The 17,577-nt window shown below is 27.1% G+C and overlaps 1 protein-coding gene across 2 annotated transcripts; it reads left to right on the top strand.

The window, feature by feature from the left end:
- Positions 1-11,069: 11,069 nt before the first annotated feature.
- LOC113860224 (probable disease resistance protein At5g66900) lies at positions 11,070-16,514 on the top strand. 2 transcript variants are annotated; one of them, XM_027492921.1, is made up of 7 exons: positions 11,088-11,282; positions 11,377-12,201; positions 12,459-13,118; positions 13,771-14,174; positions 14,321-14,682; positions 14,890-15,164; positions 15,261-16,514. In XM_027492921.1, the coding sequence occupies exons 2-7, from the start codon at positions 12,183-12,185 to the stop codon at positions 16,088-16,090; spliced, it is 2,550 nt and encodes an 849-aa protein (XP_027348722.1). In that variant the 5' UTR covers positions 11,088-11,282; positions 11,377-12,182; the 3' UTR covers positions 16,091-16,514. The 2 variants fall into 2 exon arrangements, with proteins under 2 accessions (XP_027348721.1, XP_027348722.1); XM_027492920.1 differs by having other exon boundaries at positions 11,070-12,201.
- The last annotated feature ends 1,063 nt before the right edge of the window (positions 16,515-17,577 follow it).

The following is a 17,577-nucleotide window of genomic DNA, read 5'->3' as shown; positions in this document are numbered from 1 at the left end:
AAACACAACGGTGCAATTTGTTTGCAAAATAGAGGCTCAAACCAGTAGCAATGTGTAGGAAAGCAAAGATGCTAGAGAGAGATCATATAGAAAGGAAAATAAAAAAAATGAGGAAGAAGGAAGAGACACGCTTTTATACAATTTTGCATATTATAAACAGATATTTTCATCTATAAGTGCATTAATTAAACATAACGCTTTATTAATTGACTTATAGACGAAAAAAATTTGTCTGTAAATCCATTCATGGAATACTTTATTTCATTTATGTAGTTACAGATGAATTTTACCGTCTGTAATTTGTGTCTAATGTTGTTTGCCTTAGTTTTAAATTACAGATAGAAAAATTAGTTTGTAAATATATCTGCAATACAGATAGAAACAAAATCAATCTATAAAATTCGTCTATAAAATTATAGACTAATTTTTTTAGTCTATAAATCTATCTCTATATAGATAAAATTATCTATCTATAAATTGTCTGTAATACAAAAAACAAAAAAATTATCTATATTTATATAGAGATTTTATAGACAGATTTTTTTTATCTGTAATATAGACAAATTTACAGATGAATTTATTCAAAAATTTAAAAATCTAATTTTTTAATTTTTCATCTGTAAATCAGTCAGTATTAAAGATGAAAAAAATCTACATGTAAAAGTCTATGTGTAATTCACGTATTTCTAGTAGTGTATATAACTTTTTAATTTAATCTTGATTTGATTTGTTTAATTTTAAAAAATCTCTTTCTTTTAGTCTTATGCTAAAATAAAACAAAAAGTTGCCTTTGGATAATGTAATTGTAACTTGTTGAAAAAAGAGTTAAGGTCATAACAAGTTACGAAGCGTGATTTGTTGAGTTTTGAACTTAATGTAATTATAAGATTATTATAAGAAAGTGGTGTTTAGGAGTTAAATAAAAAGTATTTTGATTTTACTCATCATGGAGATTAAAAAAGAGAAAAATATAAATTAATTTTTTTAAGTATAAAGTCATTTTTTTTATTTGAGAGACAGTGAAAGCTTTTATTTAATTTTATTTTTTTATCTTATAAATCAAAATTCATGGTTAAATTTGCTCAGATTTTTACATAAAATTATTGTAGATTGCGTGCTTTTATGAACTCCAATTTCTAAGGCAAAACTTCTATTCAAATTATAGAACAACATAAAAAATGCGAACATCTTACTGAATGTATGTTTTTTTCCTCAAACTATTAATCTAAACAAACCAATTAATTTCTCAAGTTACATAAGCTACAACACTATAAACACTTTTTAACTAATTTTCAAATATTATATTCTCTTTATAATCATCAATACCTAGATTAAATTATAATAATGTTATTCAAATTCAATTAATAATCGTTATTTTTAATCAGAAATTATCATAATCATTTTTAGTTATTTACACATTAAGCTTCATTTTACTTTTTAATGTAATACAAATTTTTTTTTATTTTAATCTCATCACTTAACACAATATTTTTCATTGTTATCTCTATACATAGTATCTCTTTCAATTTGATCCTTATAATTTAAATTTATTTTTGTACAAAAATAAAAATACGCTATATATAATTAAAATTAAAAAAGTATAAATATGATATAACAACTTATAATAAAAATAATCGTAGGAACTATTTTAAAATATTTTTTATTCAAACAAAAATTAAATGATTTTTTATAAAATATTTTAAACAAATTCGTGCAGTATAAGTGTTTATATCTAGTTTAAATTCATTTCTTTCAATTAATTCTCATTTTCTTCTGTAACATCCAGTTTTTTTCTTAAATAAATTATTTGAATATCTTATATCTAATTCTATTTATACAATAAGTTAAGAATATAATTTAGAATTTAGAAACCTCTAAAATAAATAGATATCAAAAGTAGAAATGAACTATATCGAAATAAAAAATTAAAATTATACAAATTCTTGAAACTCCTGAAATCTTAAGAAAAATTTTTAAAACATTGAAAATCTTAACCCAATTAGTTAAATAAGAAATCCATTAAACATCAAACACCATTATATTTTAATTACCTTAAGAAATTATGATTAAAATTAACAAAAAATTTAGACTAAGCTTATATGTACCCTAAATTGTGAGAAAATGTTGCTTCAAGGAAATAACTCAATTAAAACCTAAGTACAAATCCAAATTCTTCACAAAACTACCTTATAAAACTAAGAGAATTAAGTTACAATTAAGTCCTAATTAAATTAGGATGACACTTAAGGAAAAGAGTCAATTAAAATTAAGAGATTCCAATAATTTTAATTTGACAAAGAATAAAAGACTAAAACACCCTAATGTCATACATTCTTTAAGGAATAAAAGGTAGATTTGTTAGCCTAAATTCCTTTATTAGATAGCACCTAGAAACACCATGTTTTATTCCCAAAGAATTCTTAAAAGCAGTCAATGGAATTGGATACTTCAAACTTACAAAAGTCATGTGAAATTATGACAAAGAACCTTATATTAAACCATGGAATTGAACAAAATCATTGAAGATTTAAAACCATGGTCTCTTATAGTTAAAATATAGCCAAGTTAGTAAGCTTTTCAGCCTAAAAAAAGTGATCATGGAAAGCAAAAAGTTAGAGTTAAACCAAGATAAAAAAAAATATTGTGCAAAAACACAAAATCTAGTAGCCTAGCAAGATTTTTGTAGGCAGCCAAAACATAGAAAAACCTTGTAACAACAATTAATTATATTTTCTAAGGGCAAACTCGGTGCATGTCGTTCAACTTTATTTAATTATTCTTTGATAATATTTTATATATTTTTATGATATTTAAAAGTTATTATTATTTTTCTTCTACTCTATATTTCATTTCTCTACTAAAAACTTAATGGTTATGTTATTTCACTATTCGTTGAGTAACTATAATTGTATAAATCTTTAAAAAAATATTTATAAATTATATAAATCATGTCAACAATTAATAAAATATGTTGATTTTCTTTATAAATTTGAATAAAATAGAAAAAAGTTTTAGAAAAAATCATAACATGAATATTTCTCAAAAAGTCAATAAAAAAGTAAAGTAGAAAAGAAAGTAAGTGATTCCAATTGTAACATAAAAAGTTATACTGTTATATAAATTATTCAAAAATACTATTTATGTTTATTTATAAACTAACTTTTATATTTAAAAATAATATTTTAATTTTAGATAGTCTCTTATAATATTTTAGTTCCTATCATTATAATATTATAACAAAAATATTAAGAATTATTTGAGTTTTACTAACTATAATAAAATACTTATATAGAAATTTAAATAATTTTAAAAAATAAAAATTAATTCATAAATAAATATCATTAATAAATGTATATTTTAACTTATTATAAATATACATAATAAATTTATACGTAAATATAGTCAAATTAATTCTTAAAATATAAAAAATATATATTAACTATTGAATGGTAAAAGTAATACTTTAACTTAATAGAAAAAAAAAGTAATACTTTAATTGTTACTGTATATTTGTTTACTTAATTAATAGTCTCTCCATTCTTTATTATAAGCCATTTTCAACTAATTCACATAAATTAAGAAATTTTGAAAAAAAATAGGATAGTCTTGAATTTTTTTTTAAAAATAATCTAAACTTTTCTAAAAGTCGCTTCTTTAAAATTCCACTAATTCTATCAATTTCTCTTTGATTATTCTTTTAATATCTCTCCCTACCTTTATTATATATTGTCTTTCTCTCTGAACAATGATAGAAAAATATTTCCTTTTAATACATATTTAAAAATATACAAATAAATTTCTAAAATTACAAGATAATATACTTTAGAGAATTTAATTTTAGGGTATTGTCAGTGTAAAAATTAGGGTTTATGATAAAGAGTTTTTACACTGTTAGTGAATTCCCAAGTCTAAACTGAGAAAGGTTCACTCGTCTTGGTGATCCTGGGATAAACACGCCATTGACATCAGATGCGTTGTTGACGCTTCAATTCATGTGTAGTCATCGTATATATACAAGTTTTCCAGTCCCGTCAAACAAGTAATTGTTAAACTGTTTGCCAAATTTCTGTGCACAGGAATCGCATCTTGCATTTCTAGGGTTGACGTGAGAATTATGCAATTAGCTGTATATGGTTTAATTAGTTATATGTGAATATGAACTTTATTTGCAGAGAATTTCTTGGGTAACATTTATTTCATCATCTATATTTCTCTCTGATCTTGTGAACAGTGGGATATCTACAGCAAATATATTATGCATGAATTGACTCTTCTTAACGTTTAGAACTTGTAGAGATACTCTGATATTTAAAAAGACAATCGTGCTTTTTATTCGCTACCAAGTATAAGCGTGTTGTGCACGGTATTTTTCTATTTAAATAAAATTCTAAAAATAACAAGTAAAATAATATTTTAGAATTATCAGATATATATATATATATATATATATATGATTTAAATAAATACATAAATACGTATGTAACTTAAAACTTTGAAAAAAAAAATTTGAAAAATTCATCTGAAAGTATAAGAGAAGATGAAGAGTGTGTTTGACAAGGTATTTCACATACTAGCAATTTTTGAATCAAATGAAAAGTACATATGATACATATGGCAAAAAGTTTTGTATCAAAGCATGTACCTATATAAAAATGTCCATTGGATAAAAGTCTGAATGGTATGTGACATATTGCATGACATATTGCATCTTTAAAAAGTTTTCTCTTGATCATGACAAAATTTTCTTTTAATTCTACCCATCTTATGACGAAAATGTTAATATGATGACACGTGTATCTTGATATTTTATTTTTGTGACAAAATTAATTATAAAAAAATTAAAAATTACAAACTTTCGCCAATCATATTAACAAAATATGTGTACGTGACGTGCTCTACCTCAGATAAAAAATTGTTTAAAAATTATAATAAAGAAAAGAGTTATTTTTAAATTTACAGTATTTAAATAAAAAGGCTTGATATCATGGATATAATCGATGGAACTTCATCATGTATATTTAAATTTTCATAACATCCTCTCATTTGATTGATGAGAAAGTAATCGTTAATCAGACGCTACAGCACAGATTCCTCATCTCAATAAATAATATTTTTCCATGATATAGATTTACATATCGAATCCTATACCATATGCTCTCAAGAAATATATCCCTTTCAACTCTCTAATCTCACCAATACTTGTCGGATTCGCACTTATTTACTTGAATTGATTATACATAGTTTTCTTTTATTTTAAATAATTTTATAAAAAAATATTTAAATCTATAACTGTACTTAAACCTAATACCATATAAATCACCGTGACATTTACAAAACATGAATAAGGGAAAACGTTACCTAAACACACACACATTATATTGAAAAATTTACTAAAATAAATTAAAAATCTTATAACATTATAAAATAAAATAAATTACTAATATATATATATATATATATATATATATATATATATATATTATAAAATTTATACAGAAGACATAATATTATTAGTTAAAATTACATGGTCCCAAATTATATAAAAATTTTGTACGCTTTTGAGTAATTAGTGAATTCCACAAGGTCCCCAACATCCAAAAATTATAGTAATAATAAATAAATTATCAAAAAACTCAAATATAAGGTTTTGATAAAATTAGTTTTTATAATAAGTGTGGACCTAGTAGGGAATTCATTAGTATAACTATAGGGTTTTGGAAGGTATATTCATTTACGATAACCACTTTTAGGTATCTACAAGATAGACTTTTTTGGGTGAGTAAAAAAAACAACAGTTTAATATTCCTTCCGGTTTTAAATAAAAATAAATATTAATAGCGATATAGCGTCCAAATATAAATATATTTTAATTAATTTTATATTATTCCCTGAATATATTTTTTTAAATTGATTCAAATTTTATTTTTATTAATTTTTTTATTCTCAAAGATATGACATCAATGATTACATCAACTTTTAAAATAAAAAGAGAAAATTTTACTTAAAATAATTTTTTCACCTTTTTCATTGCTTAAAAATTTAAACAATCAACTAATATAATTTAATATTAATAAAAAAGTTTAAATCATTATTAAATGATTTATTTTTTTATGCAAAAAATATTATGAAAGATATATTAAGAACTAAAATTTAATTTTTTAATAAAATTAAAAATATTAAAACGAAAATTAAATTATTTTTGGTTTGTTGATCTAACTTGAAACTTTTCTCCTACTTATCCAAAAAATTTTCGTTGATTATTCAACAAATTTTCATGATACCGTGTACTAATTGTAACTTGCACGTAAATAAAGCTTACACATGGCTTGTAAATTTGTCAAAAGTTTAAATGTTATTGTCTATGAAGACTTTGTCTCGATTTATGTTCAAATTATTTCGTACAACAATACACAATCATTTATTATAATTATAATGATTATTATATAATTATCAGATAATATTAAAGTAAAACCAACTGAACACTTTCATCTCATTTTATATATATACTTGTTTTAATTCCCGCACTATGGATAGATTGATAAAATTAATTTTATTTATTTTAATTAATAATAAATATTATTATAAAAATATAAATTTTATTGCTAATTAATTTTTAAAAAATATATTTAACTAATAAATTTGATATTTAATTAAAATTTACAGATAAGATAAAATACTTTTTATATTATCATTTAATCACAAATTATTATATCAGTGAAAATAATTAATTTTTATAAGAACTATATTAAAAATCGTACCTGTTATATTTTCTAATTAATTGGTAGAGTAAACAATTTTATACTAATAATACATCAAAATTACACTCATAAATTATTTCATATTGAATTCTTACAATGGTCATGAAGTTAAGTTTATAAAAACAAATACATTAACTATGTATGAAAAATATATTTAAAATATTTAAAGCACTATCCTCTTGCATAAAAATCTAAATAAATTTAATTTATATTATGTTTAAATTAAAGAAATTTTATTTAGAATACAAAAGTAAAAATAAAATATCAAGAGATAGATATTTTTCTATATAAAATAAATTAGTTATAAAATATTCTAATTTAATTTATATTTGTCATAACAGATCCATATTTTAATATAAATTACAATACTTTAAACATATATCTTTTGAAATTATTTTATTTTTTATCTTTTATTTTGACTTAAACATATGTATATGGAAAATAATTGAAGAGAGAAAATTGTGAAAATGAAGATAAAATTATGATGACAATTATGAATTACTTTTATAATTTACAATTAGAGAAAAATTATTCTAATATGCATAGACAATATTGATTGGGCGTAGAAAATTCATCAAAATATAAACTATAATTTTTTTATACTCTATAATATAATAACAATAATAAATTAAAATATATAATAAAATGTTTTTTTACAATTAATTTATTGAAATATTTTCATAATGCAGTAAAGTAATTATTATATCATAAGTAAATAGTTTAAATATTATTTTATTATTTGAATTTTAATATAATAATCAAAGGATAATATTGTAGTAATTATTATATTTAAATGTTTATATATATATATATATATATATATATATGATAGTGTAAAATATACTATAATCAAAGAGAGAGAGAGAAAGAGTAAGAAAGTGAATAAAATAGTAATTAAAAATAAAATTTTATTTTTTGTAACTATAAGATAAATATAAAACCTTGATTAAATAACGTGGACAATATTATTACCCGTACTCCTTCTTCTCTATCATATATTTTACTTAACAAATGAATAATCAATCCTTCTGCATGCATACATATATCGTAATTAATTTATTCTTTTATTTTGCTGTATTTTGTATATTTTTTTGGGTATAAAACAATTTATATTTTTTAATAATAATCATCATAATCATAATATTTAAATTTAGCTATTATTACCATTTACTAGGTGAATTAACAAGTATGATGTTGTTTTAATTTAACTTGTAATTAAATTCAGCTTATATTAAAAAATAATAATAATAATTAATTAATATTAAATTATTATATTTATGTTAAAAAGAAGTTTTATATCTATAAATATTAAATATAAATTTTTAAATTAATACTTGATTCATATATTATATATTTCATTAATTATGATTTTAAAACTAAAGCATTTGATTTATTATTAAAATATAAAATGATATCCTTTTCAATTGAAATATTTTATTGTTTTATATATATATATATAACAATAAAATAACAATAATATTAATCTAATTCATTTAAATAATTGAACTTTCCAAAGTTTTGTCACGAATTATTTCTAATTAAGTACAATATTTAATATAATCAAATATTTTAGTAATTTTATTGATATTTAGTACACTATTATTAAAAAGAAGATTATTCTTCTAAATCAAAATTATTCATACTACTACAAACTACATCATTACTGTTCTCTTCCATTCTTTTTTTCACATTGAATTTCATATATACTTAGTAATAATATCTCATGCAAATTTAAAAAAAAAACATATACTGACACCAAACTATTCAATAGTCTCATAAAAATATCGCAATACAAAAAAAGGTGCAGGTCTTTATCTTTAGTATCATAAAATATACAAACTTCTGATAGAATTGTTAATCCGTGTTTTGGTTAAATTCTGCACAAGAACTGCATTAAGTAACAAATTTTTTTTATAGGCAAAACAAAAATTATTAAAAGAGTTCAAGGGGAACTCAAAACCCATATACACAGAAAAAATTACTTACTCAGAGAAATAAAAAGCAAAAATATACTTATACAAAATTAAGACAGATGCAATTTCGTGAGTTCAAATACCAATCAGCTAACATAGTATCTTCTCCCTTACTAACAAGTGATAGTCATTTCCAAGATTTCAGAATAATAGAATTTAAGACCTCCCTCTCATCCAAAACACTATTTGAAAATATAATTCTATTTCTATGCAACCACAAAGACCACATTGTACTTACCCAAACAATTAATAAGCATATTCCTTCTCTTTTACTACAGCCAACACCAACCCAAGAAAGCAAGTGAGTCGATAAATCTGAAGGCAAAACCAGTGAGAATCCAAGCCAACGCGCAGTAAAGTACCAGATTTGAGATGAAACTAAACACGTTAAAAATAAATGAATTAGAAGTTCCTCCAAACTATGACAGAAGTAACAAGTTATATCATTAATTTGAACACCACGATCAATCAGTAAACTTTTACAAGAAAGTGCATTCAACAACAATTGCCAAGAAAAAACCAGGCACTTAAAAGGGACATTCCCTCTCCATAGCCTTTGCAAGGCATCTGTCGTACACTAATCTACACTATTAGGACAACCAAAAAGTTTAAATATCCATAAATATGCAGATTGCACTGAATAACAACCTGAAGAATCTGCCCTCCATACCCATTTATCTTCTTATAGTAACTTAATAGAAACTCTATCTACAAGCTCCAACAAAAGATTAAAGCTCGAGATCTCATGTTGAAAGAGTCATCTTCGCCAACTAACATTCCAAACCCACCTAGTGCCATTATGAAAATCATTCTCTAATACACATGATTCAGCATTCCTCACCACCGTAAATAATCATGGAAATGCTTCACACAATCGCACCCCGTTTACCCACTTATCTCTCCAAAAAAGAGTGTGTAAACCTGCACCCACACTTCTATCAAACTTCTCATCCAGTCATAAATTCCCTTGATGAATAACCTCCAGCAAATCACGCTACCACAAAGAACATCTGTTGTGAACTGATGAACGTTGAATAGAAGAAGCTAATCTTCCATATCTAGATTCCAACACCCGCACCCACAATGAACTAGAACAGTTAACACCTCGTCACAACCATTTACCAAGAAACGCCCAATTAAACCACTGCATATTCCTAATGCCCAAGCCACCATTCTTCCGCAGTCTACATACCGTTTTCCATTTCACCCAGGGGATTTTAGATCCATCCTTAATACCCTTCCATAAAAAATTCCGTTGGATAGTGACAATCTCTTTTATTACCGACTTCGACACCTTCAAAAAGGATAACGAGTGCAATGGCATAAAATTAAGAACGACATTAATCAAAGTCACCCTACCTCCAATCGATAAATACATATGCTTCCATGACGCTAACCGCTTGTTAAGAGCCTCTAATACACCCTTCAAAGTAATGAGAAACTACCAATCTTACAATGTAGAAACTCCGCAGCCAAGTTTTCAAAGTCATCACCAGTGTTAATCCCAATACAAAAGATTTATGGAAGTTAATTTTTATACCTGACATTAATTCAAAGTTACGCAATACTGCTTTCAAAGTCCACAAATTCTGCACCGAAGCCTCTCCCATAATCAATGTGTCATCCGCAAACTGTAACAAAGAAATATCTGGTCTCCCTACTCCAATCTTCACACTAGATAACAACCCACAAGTCACTGCCTTCCGCATAAGAACTCCTAACCTTTCCACTGCCACCAGAAAAAGAAAATGGGCAAGAGGATTCCCTGTTTTAGGCTTCGCTCAATATGAACCTCCAATGTAGGACAACCATTAATCAAAGTTGATAGTATTAAGTAACAAATGCTACACAAATATCATTACTTTCTTAAGTGCATTGATTTATACTAAACACAACTTTAAACAGGTACCTACAGTAAAAAAATTACGAATATGATGATAACAAATTAAACATTGTAATCTTTATTATTATCATACTCTCACATCAATATATTATTTATATTTTATTTGATCTCTTATCTTTCATAGTCTCTCACAAATATTATTGTAAATTCTTCTTTTATAAAAATAATTATTTTATTTAAATTTTTTTTTATACCCATTAACTTATCTCAAATTATCTATTATCCATCACCTGCATCTTTTTAGTCTTTATTGATAAATTTTATTAAAGAATATATTGATAATTTTGTAATTATTATAAAATTTAATTAATAATTTAAATATAATTTTTTTAGTATTTCTGAACTATCGAATGGAATTTAATATTACTTAGCTTAAGGCTTAAGCTAGGATTAGGACAAAAGAGGCAAGGAAATGAAAACGGATAAAAAAGAATTACGAATAAACACCACTCGAACTTCTCCTTGTACTCATGACTCAGGAGGTTGTATTCAATCCCATCTCTACTCTTTAGATACGTTTTCATCCTTCCTTTGTTTCTGCGGTCGCCGTTTGTATCCTTTCTTCTTCTTCTTCTCCTCGAATCTTCTTGTACGCACTCAACAACCAGATACCTGATTTGAGACATGATGGATAAGCAGATCCTTCAGGTAGCCCTCGCCAAAGATTCACTTCTTCTTCTCGCTGAGAATCTCAATTAGAGACATGATGGAAAATTTCACAGATCCATCACCGGTTCTACAGGTTGCAGGTAACCAATGAATCCTGTCCGTCCGTTAAAGAGATGTTATATCCAACGACGAAACATTGTGACAGAACGGGGACTGCTTTGTTCACCTTCTACGCGGCTACTTTCATGAAGTGTCCCTTACGATAATTACAAAATTAATTTTTATCAAGAATCGATACACGTTTATTTATTCTAATGAATCTTGTTAATCAACAACCCTCTTCAAAAATTTGTTAAAAAGCTAATAGAATTTTAATTGTCTATTTTTATATATGTCAAAAGATATGCAATTAAATAATTTTTTTAAATCTTTTCAATATTGGGTGACGTGGAATAGAGAGTAGAAAAATGGTTCCTTGATCATACTCTTAAACTCGGTCATTAACTTGCTTAATCATATGCTTATTTTAATTAAATATACATATTTAAAATTAATTATATCAAAATCAATTGTAATACGTTCAAAACTGGGTCAGCTTCGTCTGTCAAGTCTAGGTAAGTTCCGTCAACTTGACTTTTTAATAATTTCAAAATATATGTCAATAATGTCATTAACTTCTGCACCGCGTAACAAATAAGAACATAAACTTTAGATTCGTGGAAAGTTACTGGAAAAGTCAGACGGAGGAAATAAGCAAGGTAGATTCATAGTTGCATAATCATGGCGATATATATGGCGGTTTGGCGCTTCCGCTATTTCAATTGGTGAATTCCACTTCTTTCTTAACATAATAAGATCTCAATTGTGCTCGTTACCCGTTGCTGCTGCTTTCATCAACCAAAAAGGCACGAACAGAAAAAACTCAAATCCGTAGTTCACATGAGCGATTATTTCAAAGGTATAGTAGAATATAACTGTCTCTTTTTGTTTTGTATCCTCGTGCAACAAAGTTAGATTGAGTTGCTCTGTTGTAAGGAAATGTGTAAAGTGATAAATTGGGGTTTTATTCACTTTTGATTTGAATTGAATAATTTTATAGATAACTTGAAATCAACTGGAGATAAATCCTCACTTTTTCATTTTCACATTTTTTTCACTTTAGCCAAACTCGGAGTTTTTCGTGTTTTATAACATGTTCTTTGTTTGGTTGAATAGGTGTAGGATGCGACAAACTGGTTATCATGGGAGAGAACACTCAACTTGTTACCCTTTCGACACTATTTCAAGAGGCATTGAGGATGGTAAAGGACATAGTGGACAAGGGTCTAAAGAACAAATGGAACAGGCGAATCCTGAGGTCAACTCTGAAGGATATGAACGCTTTGGTCGTTGAGATAAAGCAATTCAATGAACACTTGAACCCACCCAGAGAAGAAATCAACATTCTCATCAAAGAAAAAGATGCAGGGGAAGAGGTTGTGTGCAAATCCTGTTCCAGGAATATTTGGTGGTTCAGATTTTTATCTTGGCTTCCACTTTATGGAGATAGACTTAGGCATTATAAAAATGGTTCCTTGGCTGCTGATGGCAATCTAGTTAAGGATATCAAAGTCACACTTTACAAGGTGAGAGAAATTATTGAGCTTCTTGATGAAGAGAATTTTATGCAGAAACTTAATGTTGTTGGAACACCAATGAAGTGTCCTTTTGGTGTTCCTAAAAACCCAGAATTCACTGTTGGTTTGGATTTACCGTTGAGCAAGTTGAAGACAGATGTTCTCAGGGATGGCGTTTCCATCCTTATGTTGACTGGTTTGGGAGGATTGGGTAAAACAACTTTGGCTACGAAGCTCTGTTGGGACGGCGAAGTCAAGGGTAAGGGGTTATTCTTCTTTGGCTTCTAGCTCTTATAAATGAAGTCATCATGGCTCTATGGTCATAAAATTTGTTTAGTGTGATAGATACTCATGAATTCTTTTCAAAACTTATTTATATTTTGCCACTCTGATACAAGATTTTGTAACGAATTATTACTATAGATAGTACCAGAAAGATATGCAAAAAGTTTGTTGGAAATATGCTAAGTGCTAACATTGGGTGGTATTTCAGAATGTGTGAAGTTTTATCTGTAATAGACGAAAAGAGTTGTGCAAAATGTTTTGAATCCCTATTTCTCAAGTGTAGAATTGCCTAGAGTAGAGTTCAAGCTTAAGGATACTTTGTCCTTAGGGAGGTTAATGTGTCTTTACTCTTTACATCAAAAGAACGTATCATAGGCATGTCCTATTCTTTGTAAATACTGCTTTAACAGATTAGAGAAGCTTTTTCTTTTGAACTGTATTTATTTTCTTTTTATTCAGTGGTCAGTTAGTAAAATATTGTGTTTGGTAATAGGCATAAAATGCTCTGGGGGTACAGATCTGTTGCAATATATGCACAGTGGAAATGTGAAATAAATACCTTGTGTGTATGAAATGGTACAAGATATCAAATGTGCTGGGCTAACAGATCCCTTTGTTTTTACCAGGTAAATTCAAGGATAATATTTTGTTTGTTACCTTCTCACAAACACCCAAATTGAAGAGTATTGTAGAGAGACTATTTGAACACTACGGATATCCAGTGCCTGAGTTTCGAAGTGACGAAGATGCAATTAAACGGTTTGGGCTCTTGCTAAGGAAAATTGAGGGAACTCCAATGTTGTTGGTACTGGATGATGTTTGGCCTGGATCAGAAGCCCTTGTTGAGAAATTTACATTCCAGATATCAGATTATAAAATTTTAGTAACTTCAAGGGTTGCATTTCCTAGATTTGGCACCCCATGTATCTTAAAACCACTTCCTCATGAAGATGCAATGACACTTTTCCGTCACTATGCCTTCTTGAAGAAAAGAAGTTCAACTATTCCTGATGAGGAACTTGTCCAAAAGGTTCTTATTCTTATTTTCTGACATATGCCAATTGTCTGTACTTGTTGATTTTATCTGAAGTCATTTACTTGTATTAAGCATCATGAAATAAGACAACCAATTGTAACAATAATTTCCTTACTATTTTTTCTTGCACGTATATTCAGGTTGTGAGATATTGCAAGGGTTTACCGCTTGCCATTAAAGTAATCGGTAGATCACTTAGTTATCGACCTTATGCGTTGTGGCAAAAGATGGTGGAGGAAATGTCACAAGGTCATTCTATACTTGATTCTAACACTGAATTACTTACTTCCCTCCAAAAGCTCATGGATGTTTTGGAAGATAGTCCCATCATCAAGGAGTGTTTCATGGACCTAGGATTATTTCCTGAAGACCAAAGAATTCCTGTTAATGCTCTCATAGATATGTGGGCAGAGTTATATGGATTAGATGATGATGGCATAGAAGCAATGGACACCATCAAAAAGTTAGAGTCCATGAATCTGGCTGATGTCTTAGTAGCAAGGTAACAAATACAGTGACTACTTAGACTTTCATCTCTAGCACTTAAGCATAATATGAATTAGTTATATAACATGAATTATACACTAGAACAAATAATTCAATAGCATTTATAGCCCATATGAGAAGCAGCTAGTTCCCTATATTAAGCTTTCACATTATACATTTTTAATCGCTTCCTAAGGATTTTTCTTTCCTCCACATTTACCAGGAAAAATACAGGTGACACAGACAATTACTACTATAATATACACTTCATTGTCCTTCATGATCTTCTAAGAGAGCTCGCAATTTGTCAAAGCACCCGGGAATCAATTGAACAAAGAAAAAGACTGATTATTGATACAAATGAAATTAAATCTGGATGGTGGCATGGGGAGAAGCACCAAGGCATGATGGTCCGCATGGTGTCAAAATGTCTAAGATGGGGTGTTAAACAAAATCCCCAACAACAGGTGGCAGCCCGCACATTGTCTATATCAACTGGTTAGTTAGCTTACATAGTAAAAATGCTAATTAGAAAGTTTCAGTGATCTTCCATTCATTACTCTCAAAACTGACATGATAAGGTTGTTTTTGCAGATGAAACTTGCACTTCTTGTTTGTCCCACTTGCAATCAATCCAAGCTGAAGTTCTGATTTTAAATCTTCGAACTAAGGAGTACTCCTTTCCAGAGTTCATGGAGAAAATGAGCAAACTGAAAGTTCTTCTTGTGACAAATTATGGTTTCCATCCTTCTAAATTAGACAATTTTAAGCTACTTGGCTCTATATCCAACCTGAAAAGAATCAGACTAGAGCGGATTTCTGTTCCTCACTTAGGTGCATTGAAGAATCTTAAAAAATTATCCCTCTACATGTGTAGTAATATAAGTCAGGCATTTGAAAATGATAAGATCCAAAATTCAGATACATTTCCAAAACTAGTAGATTTAGACATCGACTATTGCAAGGATGTGATAGGATTGCCTACTGGGGTCTGTGATATTACCCCTCTAAAGAAACTTAATATTACTAATTGCCACAAGCTTAAATCTCTCCCACAAGAAATTGGAAAGTTGGAGAGTTTGGAAATCCTGAGGCTGAGTTCCTGTACTGGTTTGGAAGGGCTACCAGGTTCTATTGTAAGGCTTTTGAACCTAAGACTTCTTGACATCTCAAACTGCATAAACCTTCCTAGTTTACCCGAGGACATTGGTAAATTGTGTAATTTAAGAAATCTCTACATGACAAGTTGTGCACGGTGTGAATTGCCATACTCAATCGTCAATCTTGATAATTTAAAGGCAGTGGCATGTGATGAAGAGACGGCTGCTTCATGGGAAGCATTTGAAGCTATGCTTCCTAATCTAAAGATAGAGATTCCTCACATTGATGTTAACTTAAATTGGCTTCATTCAATTAGCTCATAAGAACCCTTTCTTTAAATTGCAACTTGAACAATGGTCGTCTGTAATTTTAATTTAGTTTGTAACAATCTGGTTAATAATCCTCGTAGTGTTGTTCCTAAGACATGTTTATTCAAGTGGCTCTTCTAATATTCGCAGGTTTGTTGGAAGTTCCTTACTAATATGATGTCTGTAATCTTATAAAAATTTTCCTTGAAATCCTGGGTCGCACGATGCAACAAAAATCTTGGAAAGGAAACGTCTGAATGCTTCTTGGAAGGTGAAGACAGTCACTAGTATAAATTTGCTTATATCAATTTTTTTCTACTCACAAAGTGTTCAGTCTGTAACGATGCAATTGCTAGAGTTTCCAGTTCTGAATCTCTATGCAAACTTAATATTTTTATAAGCGCCTGAGAAAATAACATGTGAACAAGAAGCTGATAACTGAACCCGTGTTACTAGTTATTATTATTAAGCGGATAAGAATTGGGAAATTAACGTAATATATATTTAAAAAAATAAAAATTATTTATTTATCTTCTTATTATATATTTTTTTATAAAATTTGATACAAAATGATATGTATAATATATAGGTATAAATTAATGAGTAGATGAGTGAAAATGATATTGAATTTAATAAGTATAATTTATATTGGTATAAGTTGATTATTCTTCTATATTATATTATATTATATTCGTTATTATGTTAAATTGTGAAATATTTATTTGAACCTTATTATGTTATAATATAATATTATATTAGAAATAAATACATTTAACTTATTTAAATTAAATCATTCAAGATGGTCTTAAATAGTAATTATTAATTATTATGTTAAAGAGTGAAGGTAAATTTTCTTTCAAAATTTATTACAAATTTTTTTCTAAAATTCATCTACTTTTATATAAGTTTATCAATTATTAATTTTCAATAATAAAAGTTAAAGTAAACATTAATATTAAAGTTCAAATCTGCTGCAAAGAATGTACTTTTTGAATATATCAAAACTGCTAATTAGAAATAAATGCATTTAACTGATTTAAATTAAATTATTCATATTAAAGTTTAAATCTACCGCAAATGTACATTTTGAATATATCAAAATTGCTAATTAAAAATAAATATATTTAACTGATTTGAATTAAATCGTCTGACTTTAAATAGTAATTATTAATTATTATATTAAAGAGTGAAAATAAATTTTCTTCCAAAACTCATTATAAATTTCCTTCTAAAACTTATTTATTTTTATATATAGAGAGAAAGATGTTGTTACTAAGAAATAATACCTTGTACGAGAGAGAAAATTCAATAGTCACATCATTTGTTACAATTATTGATCATTTCAACTGATAATATCTACACATGCATTTATTTATTTTTTATCAGAATACTAAAATATTTTGAGTCCAACTTCAGCTTCAAGCATTTTATAACTGAAGTTTGGGACCAAGTCTTTCATGATAAATTAATATACACGTACGTTATCAATGATTGATATTATT

Source organism: Abrus precatorius, unplaced genomic scaffold (genome assembly GCF_003935025.1).
Source record: "Abrus precatorius isolate BTA unplaced genomic scaffold, Abrus_2018 Scaffold2, whole genome shotgun sequence".
Classification (NCBI taxonomy): domain Eukaryota; kingdom Viridiplantae; phylum Streptophyta; class Magnoliopsida; order Fabales; family Fabaceae; genus Abrus; species Abrus precatorius.
Note: the sequence above shows the minus strand (reverse complement) of the source record. Positions and strands in the feature narration are given on the sequence as shown.

Coding starts and splice junctions, on each gene's coding strand:
- LOC113860224 (XM_027492920.1), top strand. Junction 13,119..13,770: donor TTGGGACGGCGAAGTCAAGG/GTAAGGGGTTAT, acceptor TGTTTTTACCAG/GTAAATTCAAGGATAATATT. Junction 15,165..15,260: donor CACATTGTCTATATCAACTG/GTTAGTTAGCTT, acceptor TTGTTTTTGCAG/ATGAAACTTGCACTTCTTGT.